Below are 13,855 nucleotides of genomic sequence, written 5' to 3' on the forward strand. Positions count from 1 at the left end.
TATTCATTTATTGATGGTTTGTTTCGATTAGACACAGAGCCTTGTAAACTTAACCCCTTCAGGCTAGAGCTGAATCTTACTTATGCTATGAACTGACTACTCACAAACAGCTGATTCTCAAACAATTTATCTTTGCCCTTGAGCTACAAAATGCAAGTGCTAGTATGTAGCATGGAAGCCTGGTTCTGGACAAGATAAGGCAAAAGCTCACCTTCATAAATAAGTCCAAGATTCCAGGGGTCAAATACAAGTTCTGGTAGAATAACAACAGAGCAGTACCCAAGGTTCTTTACATATATGAGGGAGTGAAAATGACACTTAAGAAAATGAAGTCGGAATAACAGTTGAAATGGACCACGCAAATAAAGAAAAATTCCATGTTAAATGTAACATAATTTTGAAAGTTTCAAAAGGACTAATTTTCAAGATATCTGGAAAAGGGAAACATCAATTTTTTTTAATCATGGAAGGCATTATTATCCCTACAAATGATAATCAAAAGGATATCAAATAACTGATCCATATGTTAACTTTTTCACATTTTAATGGATCCAAGATCTTATTGCCAAGGGTATTTCATCCAAGAGTTCAGTTCGTAATCAATCCGTACCTTCTTGTCCTATATAATTCTTAGCCATGTGCTCCCATATATCCTTCACAGAAAGATCTATCCAATGAGCTGCAAATCTTCCTCAAGTTCATGAAATAACTACTAAATGCCATTTATGCACAAGGCACTATATTGGCCCCTAGAGAAGATGTGAACATATGATTAAGACAATCCCTATTTCTACAGGACTTAAATTCTAATGGAGAATATGACCCACACATAATTGTATGCAGAAAATTATATAAGAAAATATGAAAGGTACAGAAAGCTAGTTTATGAATGTCCAAGAAAGTGAAAATGATTTTTGATTGGAAGAGATCAAAAAAGGTTTCACAAATTAAAAGATATTTAAGCAAGGTCTTTAAGAATGGGCAAAATTTCAACAAGTCTATGAAAACAAAACTTAGCTATTTATTTTAAGTTTTTATATACTGTCTTGTGTTAGTTATTTCACATGCTTGTTTCATCTCCAAAAAAAAAAAAAAAAAAACCCCAAAATAATTACCTCCAGCACTCTCCCCTAAGTATCTAGCACAGTACTAGGCAAACAAAAGATGTTTAATAAATGTTTGCTGATAGATCATCACAACGGAATCCTGAAATATGGCTCTATACCAATATCAGTTTTAACATTGAATTTGGCCCTTACATAACCAGGCCACAGAATCAATTATTTCAATAAGCTACAATCATCAATACTAAAGGCAACTAACAAAAACCACTATGAAAAAAATCTCTTCATTATCTAGACTTTACCACCATGCCTCAGCTGACCTCTCCCACTGTTGGAACTTCCATTTTGAAGACAAGCCCAACCTAGACAGCTTTCTTTCTCCAGATTCTGCCACCACTCCTCTTCCCTGCCTTTTCAGCTTCCTTTTTATATCTTGTCTTCCACCATTAGAATTTAAAGATTCTTCGGGGTGGGGAGATTATCTTTCCGTTCACTTATATTTTTATCCCCAGTTCTTAGAACATTGTCTGGCACATAGAAAATATTTAATAACTTGTTCACATAACTTATTGGCCATTTTAAGTTCATGAGCTTACTAACACTGAAGAAAATCAAATGAAAAATTGTAGTAGGTATAAGGTCCTAAACAATAGAAGGTCTTTACTAACTTTATCTGTTATATCTTGCGAACACTCTAATTTATTTTGGGTGATAAAGATTGCCTAATCAATCCAAGTCTAATTCAACTGCTAGAAAGTTTACAGCGATCTGGTGCTAAGAATAACTGACTGATATTTCCCAAAAATAAAAGAATGTGTCCAAACAATTTTTTTAAAAATCAACAACTACTCAATTAGTTCAACTTATAGCAGATTAGCAGGTTCACTAAATTCTTTAGCATTAAAGTTTTCCTAAGATTCAGGATGTGGTACAAAATATAAGAGTAGACTAGTCTCAATCATGCTCCCTATTGGGTCTTTTTAAAAGGTTAGAAGGATCTCAGAATGAGAAAAATAAATGTAGCTATCTTATCCTAGTGCATGGCTTCTAGTTGGATAACACTCCATTACTGTACAGTATCAAAGCTTTATCCTGTATATAAGAATTATGCATGCCCAAAGACATCCAGAACAGAAGGAAGACAAAAAAGTTCTTTCTATCAAAGGGCATATGATATCATCATCCCATATTTAGCAGAAGAGGCTTAAGAGCTATTGACTTAAATATCTTTCATTAAAATAAAAAATAGAGAATTAATGAAATGTTAGACTTCAGATGGGGTAGACCTCAGAGGTCATTAAGTTAACACTCTCACTTCTGCAGATGGAGAAACGGGCCCAGAGCAGTTAAGTGACGTTCTCAAAGTTGTACAAGAAGTTAGTGCCCAACTTAGGTCCAAAATCCAAACTCTCCAAATCTCCTAATTTCCAGTTCCATGTTCTTTCTGTCTGTTACACTACATTGCTTCCCAATATATTGAGTATAGTCACTTACATAGTCTTGAATCCAGGTTTAGATCTGTGTTTACAGATGTCACCAAAACAATATGGTTCACATTAAATTCCAAGATTACAGGTGAAATTTCAGTATAATTTATATTTTTTATATATATAATTTCAGTATAATTTATATTTTTTTAAAAACTGTCAAGTATATTAAAATTATTACAAATGAAATGTCAAGATTATGAGTTAAACAAAGCAGAGCTGAAATCCTTGACTAGCCTCAACATAAAGCTAAGAGGATCCTAGATCAAGATACCAGCCCTTTAGTGAGGCTGAAGAACTATGTATGAATAGCAGTCATACTTTAATATGTAGAAAGACTGAAATGAGGAGAAAGCTGTGTCCCTTATCCTCTTCACCTTTAATAAAGGCTACTGATATTCCCCCAAGGGAGAGAAAGGTTCTTCTAAGTCATCATAGATGAAAGAAAGACCATACACTTGTCATACATAACCTTTTGTCTTTTTTAACCATGCCATCTCAGAAAGCATGCTTTACAGTGGACTTGTCAAGACAGAGTCAAACAAAAATTGATTCATGTTTAAAGCTATGATTCAAACAAGAGATTTAACATTTCTCTTGCCTGGCATGACCAATTTTAGACATCTCTAAATTTCTTTATACTACATAACTACTTTCCAAAACAATAGCAAGAGAATAACCTTGGCTTTAAAAGGAGGCAGGAAAAAAAAAGTTAAACTGGTAAGATTTACTTTTTGAGAAACTCCTATTGGGAGGGGCAGCTAGGTGGCACAGTGGATAAAGCACCAACCTTGGATTCAGGAGTACCTGAGTTCAAATTCAGCCCCAGACACTCGACACTTACTAGCTGTGTGACCCTGGGCAAGTCACTTAACCCTCATTGAGAGAGAGAGAAACTTCTAAATTTTCTAGTCTGGTGATGCTCATCATGGAGGGCCTTGGGCAGCGTAATTCTGCAGCCATCATTTAAAATAATCAGACTTCTTTATATTTATCTAATTTCTCACTCCTAGAAGTTCAGAGTACTTAACCTTATCTAATCTTCAATAAACTTTATGAATTCTTGTCCCAACCATTCACATAAGAAAAACAAGCATAGATTAAGTGATTTTGTGCTATGGTTCAATAGAAGAGGCAGAATAAAACTTGGATCACCTGATTCCAATGCTCTTTCTAGCAACTAAATTTTCTCTTTTAAAAATGGGTCACAGGGGCAGCTAGATGGCACAGTGGATAGAGCACCAGCCTTGGAGTCAGGAGTTCCTGAGTTCAAATCTAGTCTCAGACACTTAACACACTTACTAGCTGTGTGACCCAGGGCAAGTCACTTAACCCCAATTGCCTCACTTAAAAAAAAAAAAAATGGGTCACAAGTAATTTTGTGACATATACAATGCCATATTTAATTCTTAAAATATTATAACTATTTTTAGTAAAATAAACAAAACTAATATTCATAAAGGAATTAAAGAAGTCAATTAAAAAGCAATGTCATTCATTCTACCCTAGTTAAAAAGAAAACTTGCCCTTTCTCTGCCTCAAAAAAAAAAATGAATCTAGAGAAAACAATGAATCTAAAGTGGATTCTTAGATAAATGGTTTAATGTGAATATCTTAGGATCTCTAAAAGAAAAGAAACAGTTAAAATGGACTTTTTAAAATAAGTTGTTTTAGACTAATGATTGCTGCATTTTGCTCCTTCCTAAAAAGAGCTTTAAACACATCAAATTTGAAATTAAGTACTGGGATTAAGAAAATAGGAACCATATGATGAGGAATATGTTCTGTATATTTTTATTTTCTTCCATTCTGTTCTTTCATTACAATTAGACCTATACAAAAGTGGAGCAGGCTGCCTCTGAGAGGTGATGAAATCTCTATCACCAACTGGAAGTCTCCAATGAAATGCTGGTTAACCACTTAACAGGTGTGTTGCAGAGGGGATTTTTGTTTAAAGCATAGTATGAACTAAAACAGTCCCTAAGGACCCTCCCAACTCTGAGCGTCAGTAATATCGCAATGTTACCACAATCAAAACACTTACCCGGAATGCTGCAAGGATGATTCTAGTAACTTTCTCTTTAACAGATTCTTGAAGAATATCAGACAGAACAGGAATAATGTTATATCGACGAAGATGTTCACACATTTGAGGGCTAAATGCCAGTAGCCATATTGAGAAAATCATTTGATATTGGAGTTGGAAGCCACATTTGTTACTCAAAACTCCCATTATACTAAAAAATAAACACATTTTTAAAAATAGTTTAATTATGGTAAGCTATAAAACAAAGGAAAACCATATTTAAGTATGATAACTAATAAAACAAATCATCATGAATTACATTCATACAATTTTCCCTCATCGGCAATAAAGATTAAGCAATTAAGAGCCCACTCATTGAAGACCAGCCTCAAATTACACTCCCTCCCTCATAACTCAAGTCTAAGAAACAAGGCCAGTTACAAGGTCACAAAATTCCATCCTGAATACTTACACCTTCACTGCTTTCAAATGCCCTCTGCCCAAAACCAATATGAGGGTCTCTACACAGACTGCTGGCCACATACAGCAGTACAGTCACCTAGCTGTCATTCCTGGAATGGATGTTATCTCATCCACTTCCACTTATCAGATCCATATAAATGACTAGACTAACCAATCGCTCTCTCCCAACTTCTTCCTGAGTTTCAGTTCTGAATTTCTAACTACCAACTAAATATATGTGGCTGCCCCACTGCATTTCAAGCTTCATGTTGAAAACTGAACTCATCTTCTCACAAAAAACTGTACCCCTCCCCCATTTTTATTTAAGTTTAATGCCATTTTTCCAGTCACTCAAGTTTGAAACCTTGGAGCTACCACTGACATTTCCATCTCCCTCACTCCCTACTTTCAGTCACATGCTAATCTATCATTTCTCCTTGTGAAATAGATCTTTAATCTGCTGTCAGTTCTTTTTAGTTCAGGGTTTCATTATCTCTTAAGCAGTCTTCCTATCCCTATTCTCACATCAGCTCATACTTCACATCACCATATACTTCCTAATCTCATTTTCCTTATCCCTTCTCAAAACCCTTCAATGGCTACCAAGTAACAAAAATGAAGGGTGAACAACAAAACTCCTTAAAGGTATGACATTTAAGACTCTAGTCAACCTGCCTCTAGTACAGGCCTCCTTAAACTTTTTTCCACTCATGACCCCATTTTGCCCAAGAAATTCTTATGTGACTCCATGTAGATAGGTAAATAAAATAGATATACATAACCTTTTGCTTTTACTGGGTTGTTTTTTTTGTTTTGTTTTGTTTTTTGCAGGGCAGTGAGGGTTAAGTGACTTGCCCAGGGTCACACAGCTAGTAAGTGTCTAAGGCCGGATTTGAACTCAGGTCCTCCTGAATCCAGGGCCAGTGCTTTATCCACTATACCACCTAGCTGTCCCTGGGTTGTTTTTATTTTTCCTAAATTGTTCTGATTCTGCTCATTTCCTCTTTTTTTTTTTTTTTTAAAGCAGGGCAATGAGGGTTAATTGACTTGCCCAGGGTCACACAGCTAGTAAGTGTTAAGTGTCTGAATCCAGATTTGAACTCAGATCCTCCTGAATCCAGGGCCAGTGCTTTATCCACTGCACCACCTAGCTGCCCCCCCCCCCCCCGCTTTTTTGGTAATATGTTGCTTTATTTTATTGCATTGTTTAATCCATTCATATTTAAAGTTATGAGTGTTAGGATTATATTTTCCTCTGTCTCTAATATTTTTTGTTGTTGTTGTTGTGATGGTGGTGGTGATGATATTCCTTCTTCCATGGCAAATATACCATTATGTCTCTTCAGTTACTTTGCCTTAACCTTTGCTTATTTGCTTTTTTTTTTTGCAGGGCAATGAGGGTTAAATGACTTGCCCAAGGTCACACAGCTAGTAAGTGTCACGTGTCTGAGGCCGGATTTGAACTCAGGTCCTCCTGAACTCAGGACCAGTGCATTATCCACTGCACCACCCAACTGCCCCCTATACATAACCTTTTACTGTTGCCAAATTTTTAGTGACTCCAACATTCAGTTATGCCATTCCATATGGTGTTGTAACCCATAGTTTAAGAAGCTTTGCTCTAGTCTACCATGCCAGTCTATTATTTGACCCTATATTAATCTTCACCCACTCTACATTCCAGCCAAAATGGACTTGCTGCTCACTCTGCATTCTAATTCTGTGTCTATTCCCTCATGCTCCACATTCTACCTCTACTTTTTTAAATCCTTCCCTTCTGTCAAGTCTCAGGAATTAGAATGGTTCTCAAAGGCCTTATAGTCCATTTCTACAACATTTTAATCAAGTGGTCATTCAGGTTCCATTTGAAAGCAACTAACCATAGTGGATAAGGTGCAGAACTTAAGACATATGAAGAATTGTGTACAAGTCCCTGCTCAGACTGTGTGACCCTGTATAAGCCATTTAACTTAATCTATGACTCAATTTCATCTATAAAATGGCAGTTTGACTAGAGAGGCTCTACAAGTCTATGACCTGTAGAATCTATGACCCTATGAACTACCAAAAAACTCACTCCACTTCAGGAAAATCCTAAATGTTAGAAAGTTTTTCTTTGTATTGTGTCTAAATCTTCCTCCTGGCAAGTTCTGCTTAGTGCTCCTAATTCTACCCTCTGAGATCAAACAGAACCAGTCTAATTCATCTTAAAAAATAACAAAAATTTGGCATCCCTAGCACCTAGCACATTTCTTGGCACACGGTAGGTACTTAATATATGCTTAATGATTTGAAGACAGCTGTCATGTTCCGTTCTACATAGTCCCCTTCCAGGGTAAACACTTCAACCTCATTTAGCTAAACCTTGTGGTAGGTGCACTTTTCTGCATGAACTCCTGCTTGTCTGAGTCTTTCAAAAGATATGTTGCCTATAACTGAATAGAGTGCTTGAGACTGGGGCATAATAGACATTATGGTTCTTTCAAAGCAGACTATGATATCATTATCTTTGGATGCTATAATGTCATACTGCTGACTCATATTGAGCTTGCCTTCTACTAAAACCCCCAACTCAGGTTCTATCTCATCTAACCTTCCCATAATTCTCCAGCTGAAAGAGAGCTCTCCTTCCTCAGTTTCCCATAGAATTTTGTGTGACCTTCACCTTGGCATTCACTGCCTAATCTGTATTACAGTTGAGTGGGAATGTTGGCTATTCATCTTTTCTATCTCTATCTCCAAACACAAGTCCAAACTGCCTAGAAGATAAATAACAAATACTAGTTGAAGAGAATTGAAAAGGGCATGGAAATGAAACCAACATTCTAGAGGTTTAACTGAACCAGTTTTCCTGAAAATTACTAGCAAAAATTGCTTTATATGCTTCAAATGTCACTTTCACAAACAAAAAGACACTCACCAGTTGACCCCATCAGCTTCTACCCATGCAAAGCGATATTCGTTAACACGGAGCATCAGCTGAAGACATCCAGCAACACACTGCACATACTGGGAACACTAAGTAAGAAAAAGAATAAAGTCTTAAAGGTAGCATAAAGTTTGGATCCAAAGAACCCAAATCTGAAAGCTGTTCACACATACGTGTATATCTTCCAACTAGAGAAGGCCTTTTTTTCTCATTGAAGCTAGGTAATCCACTTAGCTGACCTTATAGAATCATTCTCTCTTGGTTCTAAGCTCTTCCTATATTATTATCTACCATATTAAACTCTCAAACAATTGAAAACTGTTTATATATTTAAAGAGATTCAAGGAAAAGCAGGAGAGAAGTACAGCTTATAGACTGTCTTCTCAGTTGAACATGATTTTTAACAGGACCGCTTACCATGAAAAAGTGGCACTGTATAGAGAGATCAAACATGTTTAGGAGAGTAAGAATTAATGATAAAATGAGAGGCAAACCATTCTTAATGAACCTTCAAGTACAAAGATACATATAACTTTATATGTATAAAAACGAAAACAATCTGATTTTTAAAATGTTCTCTTAGCATTAAATACTCTTCTAAATTCATGAGTATATTCTGTGAATACTTAGTTCTAACAGCCTTAAAATAATTTACTATAAAAGTGATATATATGGTACAGTATTTTCATTACAGATAAGGCATCCCAAATACCAAAACTGAGGCAACGACTCTATAATTAAGATCTTTTCAAACACTCCCCAGCAATGAACTGTTTATCTGTTATCATCTAGGAAGCAGCCTAGCAAAATGGGAGAAAGCCTAGCTAAGTTTGGAGAGGCTCATCATAAGGCTAGCCACAAGATGATAAATTTCTAAGACGTGGGGGATCAACAATACCATTTCACTAAGGTATAGAGTCCTAATCTGCAAGAGGAGACCTAGACCTACAAAATCATGGGTCTCTGAAGTATCTCTGTCTTATTCTACATTTAAGTCTTTTTCATGACATTCAATAGAACACTTTAAATCTTGTAGAATATCAACGAAAAAGTGTATTGTTAAATTTCAAAATTCATTAGTACCTATTTTCCCAAAATGTAATTTGCAGTAACAAGAAAAATAATTATTTTCCCCGTGTCGATTACTGATCACATAAACTACTAACCTGGCAAAAATATAACAACAAAGTTTGAAGCTTTTGAGGAACTCATGGGATAATAGATAAAGCTGGAAAGGCCCTAAAAGGCCATCTATTCCACCTCCTAATTGAAAAAACTGAGGTTCAGAAAGTTTGTGTGACATGCCCCAAATCATAGGGGTATTAAGTAGCAAAATCAACATCCAAACCCAAGTCCTTTGGCTAGAAATACAACACTCTTTCCACTGCACCACAATGATTTTTTCTAAATCATCTAAATATCAAATAGAATTTCAGTTTGGGGTTGTTTTTTTTAATCCAATCATGAAACAGATCTCAAGAAGAAATTTTTTTCAACGAATAACCAAAATTGTTTCAATAACCAACAGGATTACTATATTAAGCAGGTACACAGTGGATCCAAATGAAAGTTTATGATCTGTATAAAGTAAATCAAGGAGGCAAAAGATTCTTTTAAATCCTTCTACTGAATATAAGTATATATCAAGAATATACATGGGTGGAGAGGGAAATATACATGGGGAATTGTGAAGGTCTCTGCTGAATAAGAACACACCCAGATCTATAACCACCACCCACATGGGAATAAACAGTTCATAAAATCCAAAGAGTTATCCTTCTTGACAATTGTTTACATAAGATGTCCCCCGAAAAATATTTAGCCTAACTAATCGCCATTAGATGCCTCCATGACTGAGGAGTTACACTGGGTCTTAAGATCATTAACATCAGGCAATATAATCAATCCCTTAGGGTCCAAGGCCAGGGAAAAACAAACAATGCCTAAGGCATTTTTCCCCTTGGTCTTGATCTGTCTTCATTATCCCAGGATAGAAACCATACTTTATGCCTAAAATTAAAAACTCAGGCCTTAGCACTAAGTACTAGCAAATACAACACCCAAGGAGAATAATCTATAAGTCACACTCCCAACAAAGGGAAAAAAAAATATGATAGCCAAAACCACAACCACCCCACAAAGTCAAAATAGCTGTTGTGTGGTTAAATCATAAATGGATCAGAAGGCCACAATGGAGCAAGAAACCACTCAAGACAGAACTAAGAAATAATATCCAGGAATACCTCAAAAGATAGCTGTCCCAAAATATCTGCAAAAAACCATATCTGGAAGAAGCTAAGGGCTTATAATCTCTTTGCTTACATTGTGTCCTTTGGTCTGACATATTTTCGCCCCTTTCTTCACTCCACTACTCAATCTGGATTCTCCATACACCTGGCTGCTACTTTCCCACTCAGGGACATCTACTCCCTAGGTTAATGAAATCACAACCTCTTAAATAGAATATAATGATAGTCAAATTTCTCCAGAGGTCCCACTGCCCATCTGTGGGGACCAATTTTTAATTGGGGAGTGTTAGCTAAGCAGCTCGCCGCAATATTGGGGCAAGGAAGGAGACCGGCAGCCTCCCTCAAAACAGAACAGGATTTATTTTAACAAGAATGAACTTTAAAAAAAAAAATGCAAAGAGGATCCGTAGGATCAAGGGAAAGGAAATAAAATGGGGAAAGGGAAATTATACAACCTGTAAAGATACCACTGCCCAGGAATCAGCTGAGAATACGCAGCAGAACTCCTGTCATTCCAACGTCCAGTTAGAATGTCCAATTCTCCCCCAATCCCAGAAAAATCCCACATAGCCCCAGCCAATGGGATGGCCGCTCTGACAGTCACATGACTACCCTCACTAGGCTTCCAATCATCATAAGTTTGCCAGGCCCATGCAGGCATTGGCAAGTGGTGATGACGTGAGGTGCCGGCGCCATGGCAACGGCTACAACCAGTGGGTGGATCACCATGTGGTTTGCGGAGCCCCAGGCCAGTGCGGGCCCAGGCATAAAAACCTCAAATAACAATTAATTCTTTATACATCCCTTTACTTTTACACATGGACTAGGCAAAAGGAATAATTAGTCAACAAACCTTCTGCTCCACCCCAACCCTTTTTCTCCCACCCATATGGTCAGTGTCCACTATCCTTCCTCAACTGCCAAGCCTGCCTTGGCATTCCTTGCCCAAATCATTCAGGAAAAAATGGTTAAATACGACATTGAGAGGAATATCCTGTACAATGCTAGAGTCAAGATGGATTCCTTGATCAAAGAATATGATGGAGAGATAGCCATAAGGAAAGAATGTGTCCACAGCATTATTTCACTCAAAGGAACAGCTTCTTGATGGTGAGCATTAATATGGCATACTCAAATATGCATTAGCAAAGTTGTGTGAAGTGAATCGATGCCACAAAACATCAGTCATTGACTATCTAGGATCTCAACTACTCAAAGTAATAGTTCACTGTGAAAAGTGCCTAGGTTCCCCATCCTTCAGTGACTTAACAGAAACAGAGTTGAGCTTGACAGAACCAGAATGAGATTCTAGGCCTGTAACAGGCAGAACCAGCCATCCACAAACCAACCATCAGAAAAGTTCAAAGTGTCAAATCCTTACAAGGAGTTATCCAGAGTGACAGTGGAAGGCAAAAGGATTCCCTGGGAATATCACCCTCAATGTAAAATGGTAAAAAAAAAAAATGTAGCCTATACTTTAACATCACTTGCAAAAGCCTGTGTTTCGGGGGCAGCTAGGTGGTGCAGTGGATAAAGCACTGGCCCTGGATTCAGGAGGACCTGAGTTCAAAGCCAGCCTCAGACCCTGGGCAAGTCACTTAATCCTCATTGCCCTGCCAAAAAAAAAAAAAAAAAAGCTTCTGTTTCTTACTAATACCTTAATCTTGGGTCCAGTGTCCTTAATTGGGATATGTAAGACTTGCATAAATATGTAAGCATATAAAGTAGTAACTGATGTTTCTTGTGTTTTATTCATTCTGATCTTTGCCTTGATAATTCGATGATCTCATTACACAGAATGAGTTGATTCAGGAATAGCCCCTGCATAAATTTAAACAAGTCTTTCCCTGTCTGTTAAAATGTAATCTATTTTTTCCCCACAATGCTATCTGTTGCTCGCCATATTAAGTGGTATTAATTCTTTTCTTGAAGTGTTCATGATATAAAGGCATTAGTCTTCACGATAGTCTTTGACCTCTTGTATGTTTTCCCAAATATTTCTGAAAATTCTCATCTTTTTCCACCTTTGCAGTGAAGTTACCTATTAATATGTGATGATTTAATTTGGTGAATCTTAACAAGTTCTTCACGGAATTTCTCTACCTCTTCATATTTGGCAACTAATGATGGTGCATAAGCTGCATTTATTTTCACGGTAAATTTTTTACAAATACTTATCATGAGTACAGTGATATAAAATGACCAAATATCCCATGAAATGTTTCTTGTTGCCTCTAGATGTAAATGTAAAATGTATTGCAACAATGTCCAAGATCGATATGATTCAGCATACTTCCCATTCCCCCACCCCCCACCCCATGCAGTACAAATCTGCCATCATCACCTCAGAACCACATGTATGAAACCAAATAATTTCTAAATGCTCCAGATTTATTTCACTGAGACATTTCATTTTTATTTATTTCAATAGTTTCATAGAAACTCCTATATAGAAAGTTACACACACCCCTGCCCAAAGTGTTAAGAATGCCATTTGATACTAGGATATTTAATTTTCATAACAGAAGTAGATTACATTCTATATCAACAATCATCTTGCAAAAGATTTAAAAAAGTTAAGCTACCTTCTAACACAGTCTTTAACATATCTTAAAATTTTGAACTTAATAAAATTATGTCAATATTGGGGGGTTTTTCAGTGATTTTATTACAAATTAGGACTAAAAATATAATGGAAGTCAAGAAGAAAATAAGATTCATTCTGCAAATATCTGCTTCACAAATAACTCTGAAGGAAAGCAACTAGTATTTAAAGTCGGATGATCCTATATTTTTATGGTGGCTATACTTTGAGAATGACAGTATCTCAAAGAGTTTATAATTGAAGTCTATGTTCCAAATTGCCTGTATGCAACTCTTGTTGCTTTTTCCAAAACAATTTGATAGTTATTTTAAAATTTTTTTTAAAAAGCACAACTTTCAGATTACAATGACTTGTCTTTCATCTAATGACTTATCAAAATAGGAGGCAAAGCCAAGATGGCAGAGAAAGACCAGGAAGTTGCCTGAACTCTTCCTTAGTTTCCCTCAGAAACAATGTTAAACCAAGTTTCTAAATGAATTCCAGAGCTACAGAACCCACAAAAAGAATTGAAATTATATCACATGAAGAGGTGCAAAAGATCTATTGCAGTAGAGGGAAAGAAGGGAGGAAGGTGAGCAATGTTTGAACCTTCCTTTCATTGGATTTGGCTCAAAGAGGAAATAATAACATATACACTAAGCTGGGTATAGAAATCTATCTTAACCTATAGGGAAACAGGAAGAAAAGGGGAGAAGAAAAGGGATTGGGGGGGGGGAGAATGACAGAAGAGGAGGCACATTGGGGGAGGTGGTGGTAAGAAGCAAAACACTGATAAGCAGGGACAGGATGAAAGGAGAAAGTATAAAGAGGGGGGAGGGAATAGGATAGAATGAAATACACAGTAATTATAAGTGGGAGTGGGATGAACTCTCCCATAAAACAGGAGCAAATAGCAGAGCAAATTAAAAACCAGAATCCTACAATATACTGTTTATAAGAAGCAGAGAGAAACACAATGAATAAAGGTAAAAGACTGGAGCAGAATATATTATGCTTCAGCTGAAGTTTAAAAAAAAAGCAGGGTAGTAATCAT

General features: G+C 36.5%; 1 protein-coding gene across 2 annotated transcripts in view; it reads right to left on the reverse strand.

Annotated features, from left to right (window-relative positions):
- The window catches only part of ATP6V1H (ATPase H+ transporting V1 subunit H), a 111,040-nt gene that overhangs the window by 57,568 nt on the left and 39,617 nt on the right, over nucleotides 1–13,855 (reverse strand). For both annotated transcript variants that reach the window (XM_043975830.1, XM_043975829.1), the window contains 2 exons: nucleotides 7,960–8,057; nucleotides 4,596–4,788 (listed from right to left, as the gene is read on the reverse strand). In XM_043975830.1, the coding sequence (XP_043831765.1) occupies nucleotides 4,596–4,788; nucleotides 7,960–8,057 (291 nt within the window). The remainder of the gene's footprint in view (nucleotides 1–4,595; nucleotides 4,789–7,959; nucleotides 8,058–13,855) is intronic.

The sequence above is a fragment of the Dromiciops gliroides genome, chromosome 1, assembly GCF_019393635.1.
Source record: "Dromiciops gliroides isolate mDroGli1 chromosome 1, mDroGli1.pri, whole genome shotgun sequence".
Taxonomy (NCBI): Eukaryota; Metazoa; Chordata; class Mammalia; order Microbiotheria; family Microbiotheriidae; genus Dromiciops; species Dromiciops gliroides.